This window comes from Thamnophis elegans, chromosome 9 (assembly GCF_009769535.1).
Source record: "Thamnophis elegans isolate rThaEle1 chromosome 9, rThaEle1.pri, whole genome shotgun sequence".
Taxonomy (NCBI): Eukaryota; Metazoa; Chordata; class Lepidosauria; order Squamata; family Colubridae; genus Thamnophis; species Thamnophis elegans.
In genome coordinates this window covers 56925453-56940480 of record NC_045549.1, presented here as the reverse complement: position 1 = coordinate 56940480, position 15028 = coordinate 56925453, and the positions used below count along the sequence as shown (strand labels likewise).

General features: G+C 38.8%; 1 protein-coding gene across 1 annotated transcript in view; it reads left to right on the top strand.

Moving 5' to 3' along the window:
• The window catches only part of CC2D2A (coiled-coil and C2 domain containing 2A), a 105690-nt gene that overhangs the window by 27813 nt on the left and 62849 nt on the right, over positions 1 to 15028 (top strand). The window contains exons 10-12 of the mRNA XM_032224660.1: positions 8983 to 9192; positions 11102 to 11208; positions 13709 to 13849. Of these exons, the coding sequence (XP_032080551.1) occupies positions 8983 to 9192; positions 11102 to 11208; positions 13709 to 13849 (458 nt within the window). The remainder of the gene's footprint in view (positions 1 to 8982; positions 9193 to 11101; positions 11209 to 13708; positions 13850 to 15028) is intronic.

Genomic DNA, 15028 nt, shown 5'->3' with positions numbered 1-15028 from the left:
TTCATTTCTCCCCTCCAACATTCCCCTCTTCTACTTCCCTTCCCCCTCAGACATCTCCCCCTCCCTCCATCTCACCCTCCTTACATTCCCCTCTCACTCCCTCTTTACTTCTCCCTCTTCTTTCCCTCTACTCCTCACTTTGGTGTATCCCTACAATTAATCTATTCAGTTTATTTTTTAGAAAATGAAAGAAAAAGAAAAGAAAAGCGAGCAACAGTATACAAGTGCATTCTTATTGTTCTAAGAATTGAAACTGTATTTCCACCCTCCCCCCTCCCCCCTATAATCCCCCCTCCCTAACCCCCTTACGGCTTCCCAGGTCCCATACCCGGCATAGTTCTTTAACAAGCACTGGAGTGTAATAAGACCAACTAACTTTAAAATTAAAAGAAAAAAATAGAAAGAAAAAGACACACAAAAAAAAGAAAAACAAGAAAGATCAATAAACCCGCTACATTAACACAGCTTCCCATCCTCTGTAAATCTTAAACAATGTGCCTCATTCCAAATTTCGGTTATTTTATTACTTGCAGGGTTTCAAACTCTATTAAAGCCAGGTAAGTTAATCAATTGGGGTTCTCCAACTAAAGGTCTCATTGCTTTATCTATTCGGACCTTTAATTTATCTCTTTTTTATCCAAATATCCAAACCTTTCTATAAAACCATTAAACTCAAGTACTTCTTTCATTTTTCATTTCCAACACCTCCCATTCTGTCCTTACCCACATCCACGTGTAAATTTTTTACCTTCCACCCTGCCTTTACCCATGTCCACATATATATTTTATCCGCGTCCATTGCTCCTCACATATTTACTCCACCTTCCTGGAGACTCTCTGACTAATCTTTCTTAACCTTATATTGAAATAGCAATTCATACAAACATCAGCTTGCATTCTAGCCCCAAGTAGTCTAGTTAAGCTTTCGCTACCCTTCCATCTCCCACGCAGCTCCCAACTCCGTTCGTCCCAAACCACAACTCAAGAAGATCGCGATCTCCGCTCTCCTCGCCTAGGAAAATAATTCATGCGCAATTTGAGTTAGAGTTCAAACAAATCTTATATACAATATATGTCCACAATCAGCAGCGCTTCTTTCAGCCTCCATATCTCATCATCGATGTACAACTTTTCCATTTTATACCAGGCAGAAATCATGAAGTTTTAAAAGCATCGCTAAGTCTTTATTCTTTACTCTTCTGCCCTTCCGGAAGAGGAAAGCAACACCCTCCGCCTTGTGGCCACGTGTCCCGCTGCTTGTCTTCTCCTTCTCCTTGTCTCTCTCCAGGTCCGGATGAATCAGGAAGTCCCGCCTTCAAAGTCTTGTAATAAAATTCTCGGGCTTCACAGACAGAGTTAAAGCAATGTTTTTGATTCTCAAATGTAACTGTAATGCCAGCCGGGACTTCCCATTTGTATGGAATCTGAGAATTTCTGAGTTCTTCAGTTAAGAAAATGTAGTCTCTCCTTGCTCTTAATATTTGAGATGGTATTTCTTTAAAAACAATCAAGTCCTGTCCATCAATTCTCAGCCTCTTGTTGTAAAGCCTCTGTATTATCACATTTCTGGATTCCCTTGTGGTGAAATATATAATTATGTCCCTCGGAAACTGTCGCTGTTTTGCTACCCACGAATTCTGGCGGTAAATTTTTTGGATCTGCCAATCAAAGTTAAGTCCCGGACTTCCCACCGAACGGCTAAGAGCCTCAAAGAAGATCTGTTTCAAATTCTCCTGTTCCTTTTCACGCAGTCCTCTAACTCTTATTGCAAACGCAGTCTTATTATAATTTATCATGACAAGTTGTTTTTGAGCATTTTCAATTTCCTGTTGTAACGTTTGGATTTTGGATGTCAAATTAGAGTTGGTTTCTTCCAAAAGTTCCAATTTATCCTCCGTTTCAGCAATATAATCTGTCATAACTGTCATTACTCCGATCATATCCTCCTTTGCTTGAGCAATTTTAGCATCAAATTGATCATATAAATCCGATATCAGTTGATTAATTTCCTGTCTGAAATTATTAAGCGTTTTGAGAAGAAATTCTTGTGTTAACAAATCTCCAGTGGAGGGCGTAGGAGGCAAGGGCAGCGACTTCATAGCAATTTTTTGAGATGTGTTATTAAGGAAGCGCTTCTGCTTAGATTTGGGAGCCATTCCAAAAAAATAAAAAATAAAAACAAGCAATCAAGCAAGCCAACAATCAAAGTCTCTGCTCCCCTCAGTTAATCTTTTAACAGTTAATACGGAGAAGCCTTCAGGAGAGTAGGCCTGACTAAGTACGTCACGTCAAACACAAAAGCTATAAGATCGCCATCTTGTGACACAGCTAGAAAAGGGAGCCTTTTACAAAATTGAAGCTGGTATTTTGGATAATAATAGAAGAAATTCCTCAGGAATGGTCCCCGCCTGGATTAATTTTTAAATAGCTTAGCTTTGTCCTGGGGGGGGGGGCAACCTGCCTAGGGCTGCAAAAAAGCAGCTGCGAAGAACTGGCTGGAGTAAAAGCTCAGCTAATGTTGAACCTCTTCTCCATTCACAGCGAAAAAAAAGGCTGTGAATTACAAAGAGATCCTAACGACTGACCTTCTCCCTGCCCCTTTCTGCCAGAAAGGGGAGATATCTATAGATCTTATAAGATATACAGACCAGAACTCTGAGAGAAGCTCCGTTGAGCTCCCGTCGGCGACAGGCTCCTCCCCCAAAGCCCCCAAATCCTTAGGATCTTTAGGACCTAATAAAGCATAAACTTCAGTACAACCAATCAAACAATGAGAAAATAAACTCAGAAAGTCAGCCATGCAGGACTCAGTGCCTATACACAAACACTCAAAGTTTGGGGAACAAACAGGGTGAACTTGAAGTACTAGTACATTAGGGCAAATATGATATGGTTGCCATTACTGAAATTTGGTTGGATGAAACTCACAACTGGAATGTACTGATGGAAGGAAATAAACTATTCAAAAGAAACAGACCAAACAAAAGAGGAGTAGAGTTGCAATATACAGTATATAAGAGATCACTACATATCTACAAAAATTCACAAAACCAAGGATGAAATCCTCCTTGATGGCATATAGATCAATATAAAAAGGGGAAAAAATTGACAGTTGTATTACTACAAGGCCACCCAACATAGCACAAGACATACCATATTTTTCGGAGTATAAGACGTACCTTAGTTTTGGGGGAGGAAAATAGGGGGGAAAATTCTGCGTACCAGGTATTCATTTTTATTCCCATAGCACCAGAAAAACAAGCAAACTGTAAGCGTTCCTATCCTAAATTAAGAAAATGAAGACTCTTGAAACAGAGTATTTCAAAAGGAACCTTTTATTAAGAAGAATGGAAGCCATTAAAGTCAAAGCAACATCTGAATCCCCTTAGGCAATGGAAGTAGAATTAAAGCAGTAGAGACCCCTCCCATTTGTTAGAATGCAGATTCTAGCCAATACACAGGTGTGAAGATGTTTCCTTTATCAACTGAGAGCTGAATAAACATACATTCCCATGGCTATCTTCCGTTACACAGTAAAGTGCCACATCCCACATGGCCATCATAAACATTCCCCCAAAAGGTGATTGGATCTCAGGCATTTCGGCGCCAGGAAGCCAGTTGTAAAATATCAGTTGTCACAAGCACTGCTAATAAATTGACTCCAGGGCCTCTCTACTTCAAACTGAATGGCAGTATCACTTTTAGGGATCTGACATAATAGTATATAAAACAACACTTTTTGCCATTTTTTTCTTTCCTCAGGCAGCTGGGGAAAATCTTAATAAGCTTAACTAGATATCTGGGCATTCAGCCAAAAGCACTTAACAGCTGTAAAAATGTAACAAAGCTGAATCAACAAACCAGCCCAGTGCTTGCCTGAAGGAAACTATTGAGAAAGCTCAGATAGCTGATAGGAAAAATCCCTGCCTTGCCCTTAAAGGGATTATCCCCAAAAGAATAGAAATCACATAGTCACATGAACTATTTGCCTTGCCCTTGAGAGGATTATTTCCCAAAAATAGAAACTGGACAAAAGAAGTACCTCTTAAGGCAGTCTTCAAATCTTTCATCCGTTGGCTTTTCCCAGCCTGAGTGAATCGGGAAATTTTTCCAACAGTATGCTGCAGTAAAAATACTTGAAGCTTTTTTTTAAGCCCTAATGAGATGCTAATGAGTGAAGTGATCTTGCTTCACTCATTAGGGCTGGAAAAAAGCTTCCAAAAAGCTACATTCAGAGTATAATGTGCACCCTAATTTCCACCCTCTTTTAGGGGGAAAAAGGTGTGTCTTATATACGGTAAATGAACTTTTTGCTAACCAATTAACAAATGTATGTAGGAAATATGCCACAGTAGTAAGGGGATTTTAACTATCCTGACATGGACTAGGAGACAAACTGTGAATCAAATGGGAGATCAAACAGGTTCTTGACCTATTGACAAGTTTGTCATCCAAATGTTAGAAAAGGTAACTAGAGCTATATTGAACCTAATTCTTACTAACAGAGAAGAAGTGACAGAGGGGGATGAAGCAGAGGTGAATTCATTTTTTTTTTACTATAAGTTCTGTGCGCGTAGCTTGGTATGGGGACTGCAAAATCTCCATCCCCACCCCACTCCAGGGGTAAGATATTGCAAAATCTCCATTCCCTCCCCACTCCTGGGGGAAGGATACTGCTAAATCTCCATTCCCACCCCACTGGGGCCAGCCAGAGGTGGTATTTGCTGGTTCTATGAACTACTCAAAATTTCCGCTACTGGTTCTCCAGAACATGTCAGAACCTGCTGAATTTCACTCCTGAGTTGAAATTGCCAGAAGTTTGGGGGAGAATGACCATGTCATATTTGAATTCACTTATAATGCCAACACAAACAATAGAACATAAACCAGTGTCTTCAACTTTAAGAGAGCTGATTTACACAAACCTAGAGAGCGAACCTGGGAAGGATTCTATGGTAAAAATCTTAAAGAGGAAAACAATTCAAGAAACTTGGGAAACTCTGAAAAATATTATTATAAAAGCTCAATCCAGCTCAAAACCACTAAAAAAGAAAAACAAGAAATCCAAGAAGAAACCAGCATAGTTGCACAAGGAAGTCTCTGGAAAACTGAAAGACAAAAATAATAAATATAAAAAATGAAAAGAGAGACACATAACTAATGCAGAATACCAGCAAATAGCCCAAAATTGCAAAGATGAAGTAAGGAAAGCAAAGGCTGAGAATGAAGTAACAAATGTCAAAAATAATTTTAAAAGTTTCAACATATAAAAAACAAGAAAAAGATTAAGAAAACAATCAGTCCACTAATGAGTAAAGACGGCAAGGAAGTAACAGGCAGTAGAGAGAACGCAGAGCTGCTTAATTCATTCTTTGCATCAGTCTTCATGCAAAAAGATAATAAAGCTGAACCTGCCAAAAACATACCATATTTTTTGGAGTATAAGACTCACCTTTTTCCCTCAAAAAAGAGGGTGAAAATCTGGGTGCATCTTATACACTGAATACACCATTTCTAGCCTCCAGAAACCCCGCCCCCTTTGCAAAAATGGCCATACATAGCTTTTAGGAGGCTTCCAGAATGCTCCTGGGGACTGGGAAGGGCAAAAATGAGCGAAAAACAGACTGTTTTTTGCTCGCTTTTGCCCCCCAGCCCCCAGGAGTACTCTATAAGCAGCCTAAAGGCTAATTCATGCCCTCTTTTGACAAATAACGGGCCCATTTTTGTGAAAAATGGGCTCTTTTGGGGAGGTCTGCATAGTACAAAAACTTTTTTTTATTTGCCTCTTCAAAATCTTGGTGCATCTTATATTCTGGTGTGTCTTATACTCTGAAAAATACAGTAATCATAAAAAACATAGGACATAAATTAAAATAAGCAAGAAAATGGTAAGAGAACACCTGCCAGATCTTGATGAATATAAATCACTGGGATCTGATGGACTACTTCCCAGAGTTCTGAAGGTACTGGAAGATGTGATATTGAAACCATTGAATCATATCTTTCAAAGATTCTGGCACACCAGGGAAATACCAGAGGGCTGGAAAAGAGCTGATATGGTTCCCATCTTCAAAAAAGGGAGTAATAATAGATCGAAGAAACTACAGACCAATCAGCCTGACATCAATACCTGGGATGATCCTTGTAAAGATAATCAAGTAGCAGATTTGTGAACACCTAGAAGCAAGAAAAGTTATAACCAGAATCCAACACAGGTTTGTTAAAAACAGATCATGCCAAACAAATCTTATTTTATTCTTTGATAAAGTGACTAAACATGTAGTCTTTAATGGAACTACATCTATATGGCGAGAAGTAAGCAGTGGGGTACCCCAAAGTTCCATTTTATGCCTTGTACTCTTCAACAGCTGCATAAACAATTTAGATGAGGGAATAGAAGGGAAATGCATCAAATTTACAGATGACGCACAACTGGCAGGAATAGCCAACACCCCACAAGATAGACTTAAGATCCAGATGGATCTCGATAGACTTAACCTATTTTCCAAAGCACCAGAAGGCAAGACAAGAAACAAAGGATGAAAACTGATCAAGGAGAAAAGCAACCAAGAACTAAGGAAAAATTCTTAAGAGAATAATTAACCAATGGAACGGCTTGCTTTCAGAAGTTGTGGGTGCTCTATCATTGGAGACTTTGAAGAAAAGATTGAACAGCCACTTGCCTGGAATGGTGTAGGATCTCCTGCTTGAAGACCTCCAAGTTCCCTTCCAACTTTGTTATTCTGTATAACTCTATAACCACATTTGCCAGATGAAACATTTCAGCTTGTCCAGGTTGAGACCGGCCATTTTATTAAACAGAAGCCTAACATGCACTTGATTCTGCAGTCAAGGTTGTCTTTATGGTTTCATTCAATGGTCGTCCATGAAAGGCCAAAGCTAAAGGCTTCCTTTTTAGTTTAAAATGGCTACTTTAGTACTAAGATTGGACGGGGCCTAGAAACTAGTAAACACCAAGCAAAGAGCCTTACTTTGACATCTGTCTGTGACTTTGTTTCCACCTTGAGAGACCATCACCATTTTGAACAAAGGTCATGCTCAGAGGTTCTTGATAAATTGAAATAATGAAGTACCTAGGAATACAATTAACAGCAAAATGCGTAACAATTAAAGAGGACAATTATATGAAACTGATACAACAAATTAAACTAAATTTGGAGAAATTGAAAGATCTGCAACTGTCATTAACAGGAAGAATAGCTACTATAAAAATGAATATTTTATCAAGACTATTATATTCATTCCAAACAATTCCAATAAAATGAGGGGGGATATTTTGAAGAACTAAATAAAATAATATTAAGATATATTTGGCTAGGGGAAAAAAGCAAGAATAAATTTGAAAATGTTGCAAGACTCCAAAAAAAGAGAGGGGTCTTTGGGCTGCCATATTGGGAATTGTATTACCAGGCCTCAGTACTTACATGGGTGAAAGAATGGATCAATTTTAGGCATAAAAGACTGTTAACTTTAGAAAGACATGACTTTCAACTAGGTTGGCATCAGTGGTGGGTTTCAAAATTTTTTGGAACGTCTTCTGTAGGTGTGGCCTGCTTTCCGAGTCCACTGGTGGAACCTCTTCTAACCGGTTCGGTAGATTTAACAAACCGGTTCTACCGAATAGGTGCAAACTGGTAGGAACCCACCTCTGGTTGGCATGTTTTTTTATGGTATGGGAAGAATAAAATACATAGTTACTTTCAAAGACATGTTATGTTAGAAATGCGCTATAATCAGTATGGCTAAAATTAAAGAACAACACTACCTGAAAATACCAGTCTGGCTTTTCACAATGGAAGCATGGATACAGCTTAATGTTATTAACATGGAAAAAATTGTAAGGTATAAAAATATTTTGAATGAAATAGAGGAATTATAAACCAAGCAGGAACTTCGTAGCCAAGGGATGATATCGCATGGTGGTCACAAATGCAGATACAATCTCAATATGAGAATAATGCCAAATGTATGGTTTCAATACAGAGTTAATAGAATTGGACCAGATATTAACAGGAATGGATGAAAAACTGATAAAGAAAATATATTGTTAATTATTAAGTATCAAACTTAAAAGTGAGCTGATAAAGGAGACGATTGTTTGGGCTAACATTTTTAGATATGCAATAGAACTACACAAATGGCAGAAATTGTGGGATAGAAATGTTAAATTGACTATGTCAACTGTATATAAAGAAAATTTGTATAAAATGTTCTATAGATGGCATTTTGCACCAACAAGACCAGCAAAAATGTATAAGGATAGATCTGAATGTTGGAAATGCAACCAAATACCTGGTTCATATTACCATATGTGGTGGACATGTCCAAAAGCCAAGAAATACTGGACAAAAATACATACTTGGTTGGAAAAAATGATAAAATAACATTTACTATTAAGGACAAAGAAGAAACTGAATACTTTTTGACATGGGACTTATTTTACCAATGGTTAGACAATAAAAACAGAAGTTAGAAATGCAAGGATATAAAAAGGATAAATGTTAAAACGGAAATTTGATAAAATAGACAAACAAAATATTATTGTTATTATATTATCAGTGTTATTGTGATGAATGTTATTGTAAAAATTTTGATTACGATTGTCTAAAAACAATGGTACCCACACAACACACTGCAGGGGGATGGTGGATTCAGAAATGGCATTTTTATATGTTATTCAAATAAAATAAATGAAACATGAAAAAAAGTTCTTGATAAATGTCAATTCCAAATTTTATTTAACTTATCCTTAGGCATTAAGTGATATTTATTCCTGGTTTGCTAGTCTTTGGTATAATTAATCTCAGTTATATGTAAAGCGAGCCAGAGGCTTATAACTTATGCTGAAAAGAAAACTCTCCAAATTAGTTGATTATGTATGATCCAGTTGTTATATGTTTCTCTGAAATCTTATTCTATCATACCTCTGTGTGAATGTAGTTGCTTAAATTTTTATTTTAGGCTCTAAAAATGAGACTTGCCAACCAGTACATTGTTGAAAATGATGATCTACAAAGTTGCTTTCAGTTGGATATTGACATTTCAGGATTAATATTCACACATCATCCTTGCTTTAGCCGTGAACATGTTCTGGCAGCAAAACTGGCTCAGTTATTCGATCAATATCTTTCCGGGAAACAGAGAAATGTTACTAAACTCCTTACAGATAAGGTAATTTCACTAATTTTCTTCAATTTGCAAATGTGTTAATAAAACAGAAATCAGCATTTTTGTAGAATATGCAGAAGTCTGTATATTTATAGAAAAATATGCAAATATTAAAATATGTTTGTGGTTGAATACCAGAAAATCTTATTCTGTTATTAGATAAAAATAACAGATACTGCTAACTACTTGTGCTTGGCAAACTTTATTGAGTTATTAGCTTAGCTGTGATATTATCAACTATATGGAGAATGGTTGCAGGAATTGGGTATATCTGGTCTAATGAAAGGAAGGAAAGAAAATTACATGATAGTACTGTTCCAATATTTGAGGGGCTCCTACAAAGATGAAAGAGGTCAACTTATTTTCCAAAGCAACAAAAGGAAGATAAGAAAAAATGATTGGAAATTAACCAAGGAGAGAAGCAACCTAGAACTAAGGGGAAAAAATTAATTGTGAGATCAATGAACCAATGGAATAGCTTGCCTTCAGAAATTGTGGGTGATCCATTACTGGAGCCTTTCAAAAAGAAAATGGACAACTATTTGTCTGAAATGGTATAGGGTCTCCTGCTCAAGCAGGGATTAGACTAGAAAATTTCTGATCTTCTTTTCAATTCTATGTATGTTCTATGTTCTAAATAATATATAATCAAATAAACCAGGCGATCTCAGGATTGTAGACGTGACATGTATTTATGATAGTTGTTGTGTCCCTGGGCTTTGTGACCCCCTTTTACGACCGTCTGACAAGCAAAGTAAATGGGGAAGCCAGATTCACATAAGAACTGTGTTACTAACCTGTTCTGACCCGTCCAGTAACGAAAGCCGAGACGAGCTTAATTTAATAACAAGACTAGAATCTCGGTGGCTGAAAGCCAAGCAAACAAACAGATAAGGACCTTGGCAGCAAGTCTGACAAACCTTGGCAGCAACTCAGACAAACCTTGGCAGCAATCTAGCCTGCCAAGTTAGTTACGTTCTCCTTAGTCAATGCGTTGACTTCTGCAAGAAGGGTGTGTCACAAGCAGTCTTTTTTATAGTCTGGAGAGGAGCCTAATGACCATCAGCTGAGCGCAATTACCTCCTGTAATTGTGTAATTGCTCCTGACGCCGAATAGCTCTTCGATGGCGTGCATCCAGGAACAACTCACTGCTGGCTTCTGGATCACTCTCCCTTGTCTCTTCCCCACTGGTCCAAGGCTCAGGCACCACCTGGTGGCCAACCAGTCTCTCTGCGCCCTGCTCAGAGTCGGAACCCTGTCCAGGGTCCTCCACCTTCTCCAGAGCCGACTCAGAAGGCCCCTCACTGTCGGAGTCTGGTGGCAGCTCCAACGGCTCCTGCTGGGCCACAACACTAACCTAACTGCAGTGGTTCACTTAATAACTGTGGCAAGAACGGTTGTAAAATGGAGCAAAACTACTTAACTCTCTTTTCTGCTAAGCATCAGAAATTTTGGGCTCAATTGTCATAGGTTGAGGTCCACATGACCTTCCCAGCCAGCTTCCAACAAACAAAACCAATGAGGGAAGCCTCATTTAAGGTTGGATTCTGAAAAGATTTAAATACCAAGCTTGCTTTGTGTGAATCTTCTTCATTGTCTTCTTTACTTTTAGGTATTTGATTGATGGATACATTGGTTAGAATTATAAATCTTGGACTTTAGGATTGGGAAGAATATAATTTAAAATAAAAGCAATAATAAAGGCGAGACAACAATATTGAAAAATAATAAACTATCAAAAAATCATATTTTCAATGTTCTTCCCAGGTTTATTTTGGAAAATATTTCTGGCATTTTCATAGAAAAGCAGGTCTATTGATGTTGCTAGTAATAAGGAAAAATATAGAAATATAATGGTTTCATATGGTGGTGCAAAGAAATCAAACTAATATTTATAAGCTTATTTTCTAGCTTCATGCTCTCAGAAATGCTTTACAAAATATTTTGGATACTACTGAAAGTGGAATTCCAAACTTAGTAGTCCAACAAAGCGTAACTGATTATAAGCTTGAAATAAGGTGAGTAGATTAATAATTGTTCAATTATTCATTCTGTAAGTTTAAAAAAGTTATCCAGCTTAAAAAGTGTTTTTGGGGAAAAAAGGAACAGAGTCATGTTCTAATAAAAGCCAATGAACTGTTGTCATTGGAATTTTGTAAGAACCTCTTTTTCCATGAGCTATTTCAAGTATTTATCTTGTAAGGTAGATATTTTGGTTTAATTGAAACTACGTAATGGCCAGCCAGCAAAAGATTTCTGACTCTCTCCTAAGTCCCTCTTTGTGTAAACATTTGCTATGATAAAACACCTTTTATTTATTGTCCTTTTCTTAAGTGCCATTTCTGGGAGCAACTAGAATGGTAGGAAAAAGAAAGTGTTATGGGGACAAATCAGTTGGGACAGCTTGTCAGATCTTCCAATTAGTCCAGACTAGGAAACCAGACCAATATTGCTATTATTATAAGGTTATAGTAACAGTCTTGCAAGTGTGAATATTCCTTCCCCTTTTCTCCCTTCTATGGGAGAAGTAGGAGGATGTAGGACAACTCATTGCAACCAAGTTGACATGAATGGATGAGCATGGCTGGGTGGGCATGGATGAGTGCGTGTGGTCAGGTCAGCACGGATGGATGGGCATGGGGAGGTGGGTGCATTGGGTGGGCATTGCTGGGAACAGCCAAGTCAAGAACAGAACAAGTCATCTTGGCTAACTGGATGTTATGAAAACTCAGCACTCCACCAGTTCCACGCCTCCTTAAACTGCTGGAACCAGACATGGAGGCAGGAACCATTTTGTCCCACACCAGTGCCATAACCTCAAACGAAGAAAAATCCGTGAAGCCTCTTGGAGCTTGCCCAGAAGCCCAGCGATGGTCAATCCACTGCCCCCAAGAACAACTTCCCCATCATCTTCCTCCTCCTCCTCCTCCTCCTCTTCCTCCTCCTCCTCCTCCTCCTCCTGGACTGTAGGCCATGAAGATCTGGATGGGGAGGAACCAGCTCCACCTGAACCCTAACAAAAGGGAGGTTTTTTTTGGCCCACCTGGATCTTGAGAGCTGTCATGTTTCATATTTTTCTCCAGGCAGACAAATCCTCACCATTTCCAGATCTTTCTGTCTATACATAACTCTGTGGGAGTGAAGAACTGAGTTTTCTCCACCATCCCCCTGCAACTTTCAAATAAACAGAAGATTGGACTGGCAGGGCAGGTGGGTGAGGGAGCTACTTGGTCTCAGCCCAATAGCCATTCTGAAAAGCAGAAGTGAGACAGGTTGGGTGAAGTGAGTGGTGCAGTGGGCAGGGAGACTGTCACAAGCTGGATGTGCCAGTGGGTGTAAGTTGGCAGCCCTCAGTCTGTTGGGAGCCAGGGAGTCAGGAGGGAGAAAAGGGGCAGGAAGGGAGAAAGATTCCTGTCACATGCCAATGACAAAGTTGGTGGACAGGGAGACCTGGCCGATTGGAAATATTCTTTTACTCTATTTTCCCTTATCCTTCATCTCTTACCTGCTTCCAAACCTTATTTTCTTTTTAGTTTTCCTCCCATATTTGCCCCTTAAGTCTTTTACTTCCTCTATTTGACTATGCAATCTAACTTTTTCTCCCATCTCTACCCTTTCCCACTGTCTAATTCCAGAACTATCCATTCCACCTCCTTATCTCTTTTCCCCAGATCTCTTCCAGTTTCCCATTCCCTTTTTAAATCTTTTACATTATTTTCCTTCTTTTTTAGTTCCTTAATCACTATTTATTTTGCCAATATTTCCTCCTTGTTATCTTCTTCTTGCTGATTTATCTTCACTTCCCCCACTGTTTCTTCTGGTAGCTCCATTCTTTCTTCCTTGTTCTGATCATTGTCCTTTATTCTTTGGATTAAATTTGTGCCCCCATCCACCTGGTCATGCCTACCCATCTGCACTGACTCATCTGTGCCAACCTGGCCAATGTGAGTCGTCCCATTCCAGAACTAGGAAGTGTTTTGCTTGAGACATTTTTTCAATTGTTGTTCTGGCCTAGACTCAGATTTTTTAAAAAAAAAATCAGAATGTGGCTTTGACTACGACTGTTCCTTTTGTTCTTCAAGGTTATTCCTCCTGCCCAATATAATATAAGCATTAAAGTTCCCAGGCCACATCTTGCTTGGTCCTAAAGATTTTGTCAGTTTTCAGGGAAGCCATGGGCAAAATAAGATAGAGACTGTAGTGAGAATAGAGAGTGTCAGTTTTGCTTCAGTGGTAGTTTCTGCTTGAGTAAGATGGCACTATTCTTCTGCAGAGATAAAATCATGACTGCACCTATATAGCTTCCTGCCACTATCCCAGGGACCTTATTACGTTCCCAGAAAAGTAAGGTGCATCATCTTGGCAACCTGGTTATTAATTGATTTGGGATTCGATAATCTGACCTGCTACACTATAGCTGAGTGATTATAGGCATTTTCCAATATTGCTAATGTTATTTGATGTATATTAATGTACTGTATATATTCCCTGCAATGAAATGTCTGTATTCATGAACAGGAAAACAAGAAGACTTCGCGATAATGAACAAGAAAAAGATCGAACCTTGCTGAAAGCCATGATTAAAGTCTGGAAAGAAATAAAATCCATGCGTGATTTTCAGAAGTTTATTAACACACCCCTGAAGCTCTTCATGAGAAAGTAGGTGTTACATTATTTAATATATTAAATTTGGAGCTTTTCTGCATACATTGCTTCTGACTTAAATCTAAGGCTTGGATCTCATTGAGATGATAAACAGGTAGTCCTCGACTTACAACAGTTTACTTAAGGACGGTTCGAAGTTACTAGAGCACTGAAAAAAGTGACATGACCATTTTCACACGTACGACTGTTGCAGCATCCCTTGGTCATTAGGATGCTTGACAACTGACTTACATTTATGATGATTGCAGTGTCCCAGGGTCATGTGATCATCTTTTATGACCTTTTTCTGTTTGTTTGTTTTTTGTTTTATATAATTTTTATTTTTAAATCTATATCAATATCAATACATCAACAGTGTGGTCTCTGGGTATAATTCATTTTGTTCCAAATAACAATAATAGCATTAATATTTGTTACATGAATCAAACTTGTAACATCCTATTATTAATATACATATTTGTTTTATAATAATTATTCAGTATGTCAGTGTTCCATTTTAATGCCAATAGTATATTATTTAAGGATACATAGTTGTTCTGACCTCCCTCGTCCTACACCAAAGCACGCCGAGACAAAGATACTTCCAGGATTTATTGATACACAGACAGGCCCTTGGCAGCAATCCAGCACAGTCCAGGCCTTGGCAGCAATCCAGCACAGACTAACCTTGGCAGCAATCCAGCCTGCCAAGCTAGCCACGTATTAGTGAATATGTTGACTCCTGCAAAAGGGTGTGTGCACAATCATTCCTTTTATAGTCTTGAGAGGAGCCTAATTACCACTGGCTGAGTGCAATTACCTCCTGTAACTGCGTAACTGTTCCTTACGCCTATTAGCTCTCCGTGTCGTGCATCCAGGAACAACTCCAACTCCCTTAGCTCCTCCCCACTGCTCCAATGCATGACATCACGATCACAGTCCCTTGTCTCCTCTCCACTGGTTCAAGGCTCAGGCACCTCCTGGTGGCCAATCAGCCTCTCTGCGCCCTGCTCGGAGTCAGAACCATGTCCAGGGTCCTCCACATCCTCCAGAGCTGACTCATAGGGCTCCTCACTGTCGGAGTCTGGTGGCAGCTCCAACGGCTCCTGCTGGGCCACAACACATATTAATATCATCATTTGACTGCTAATCTTTCCATCCAATTATTACTCATATTCTATCATGTAAAAATTA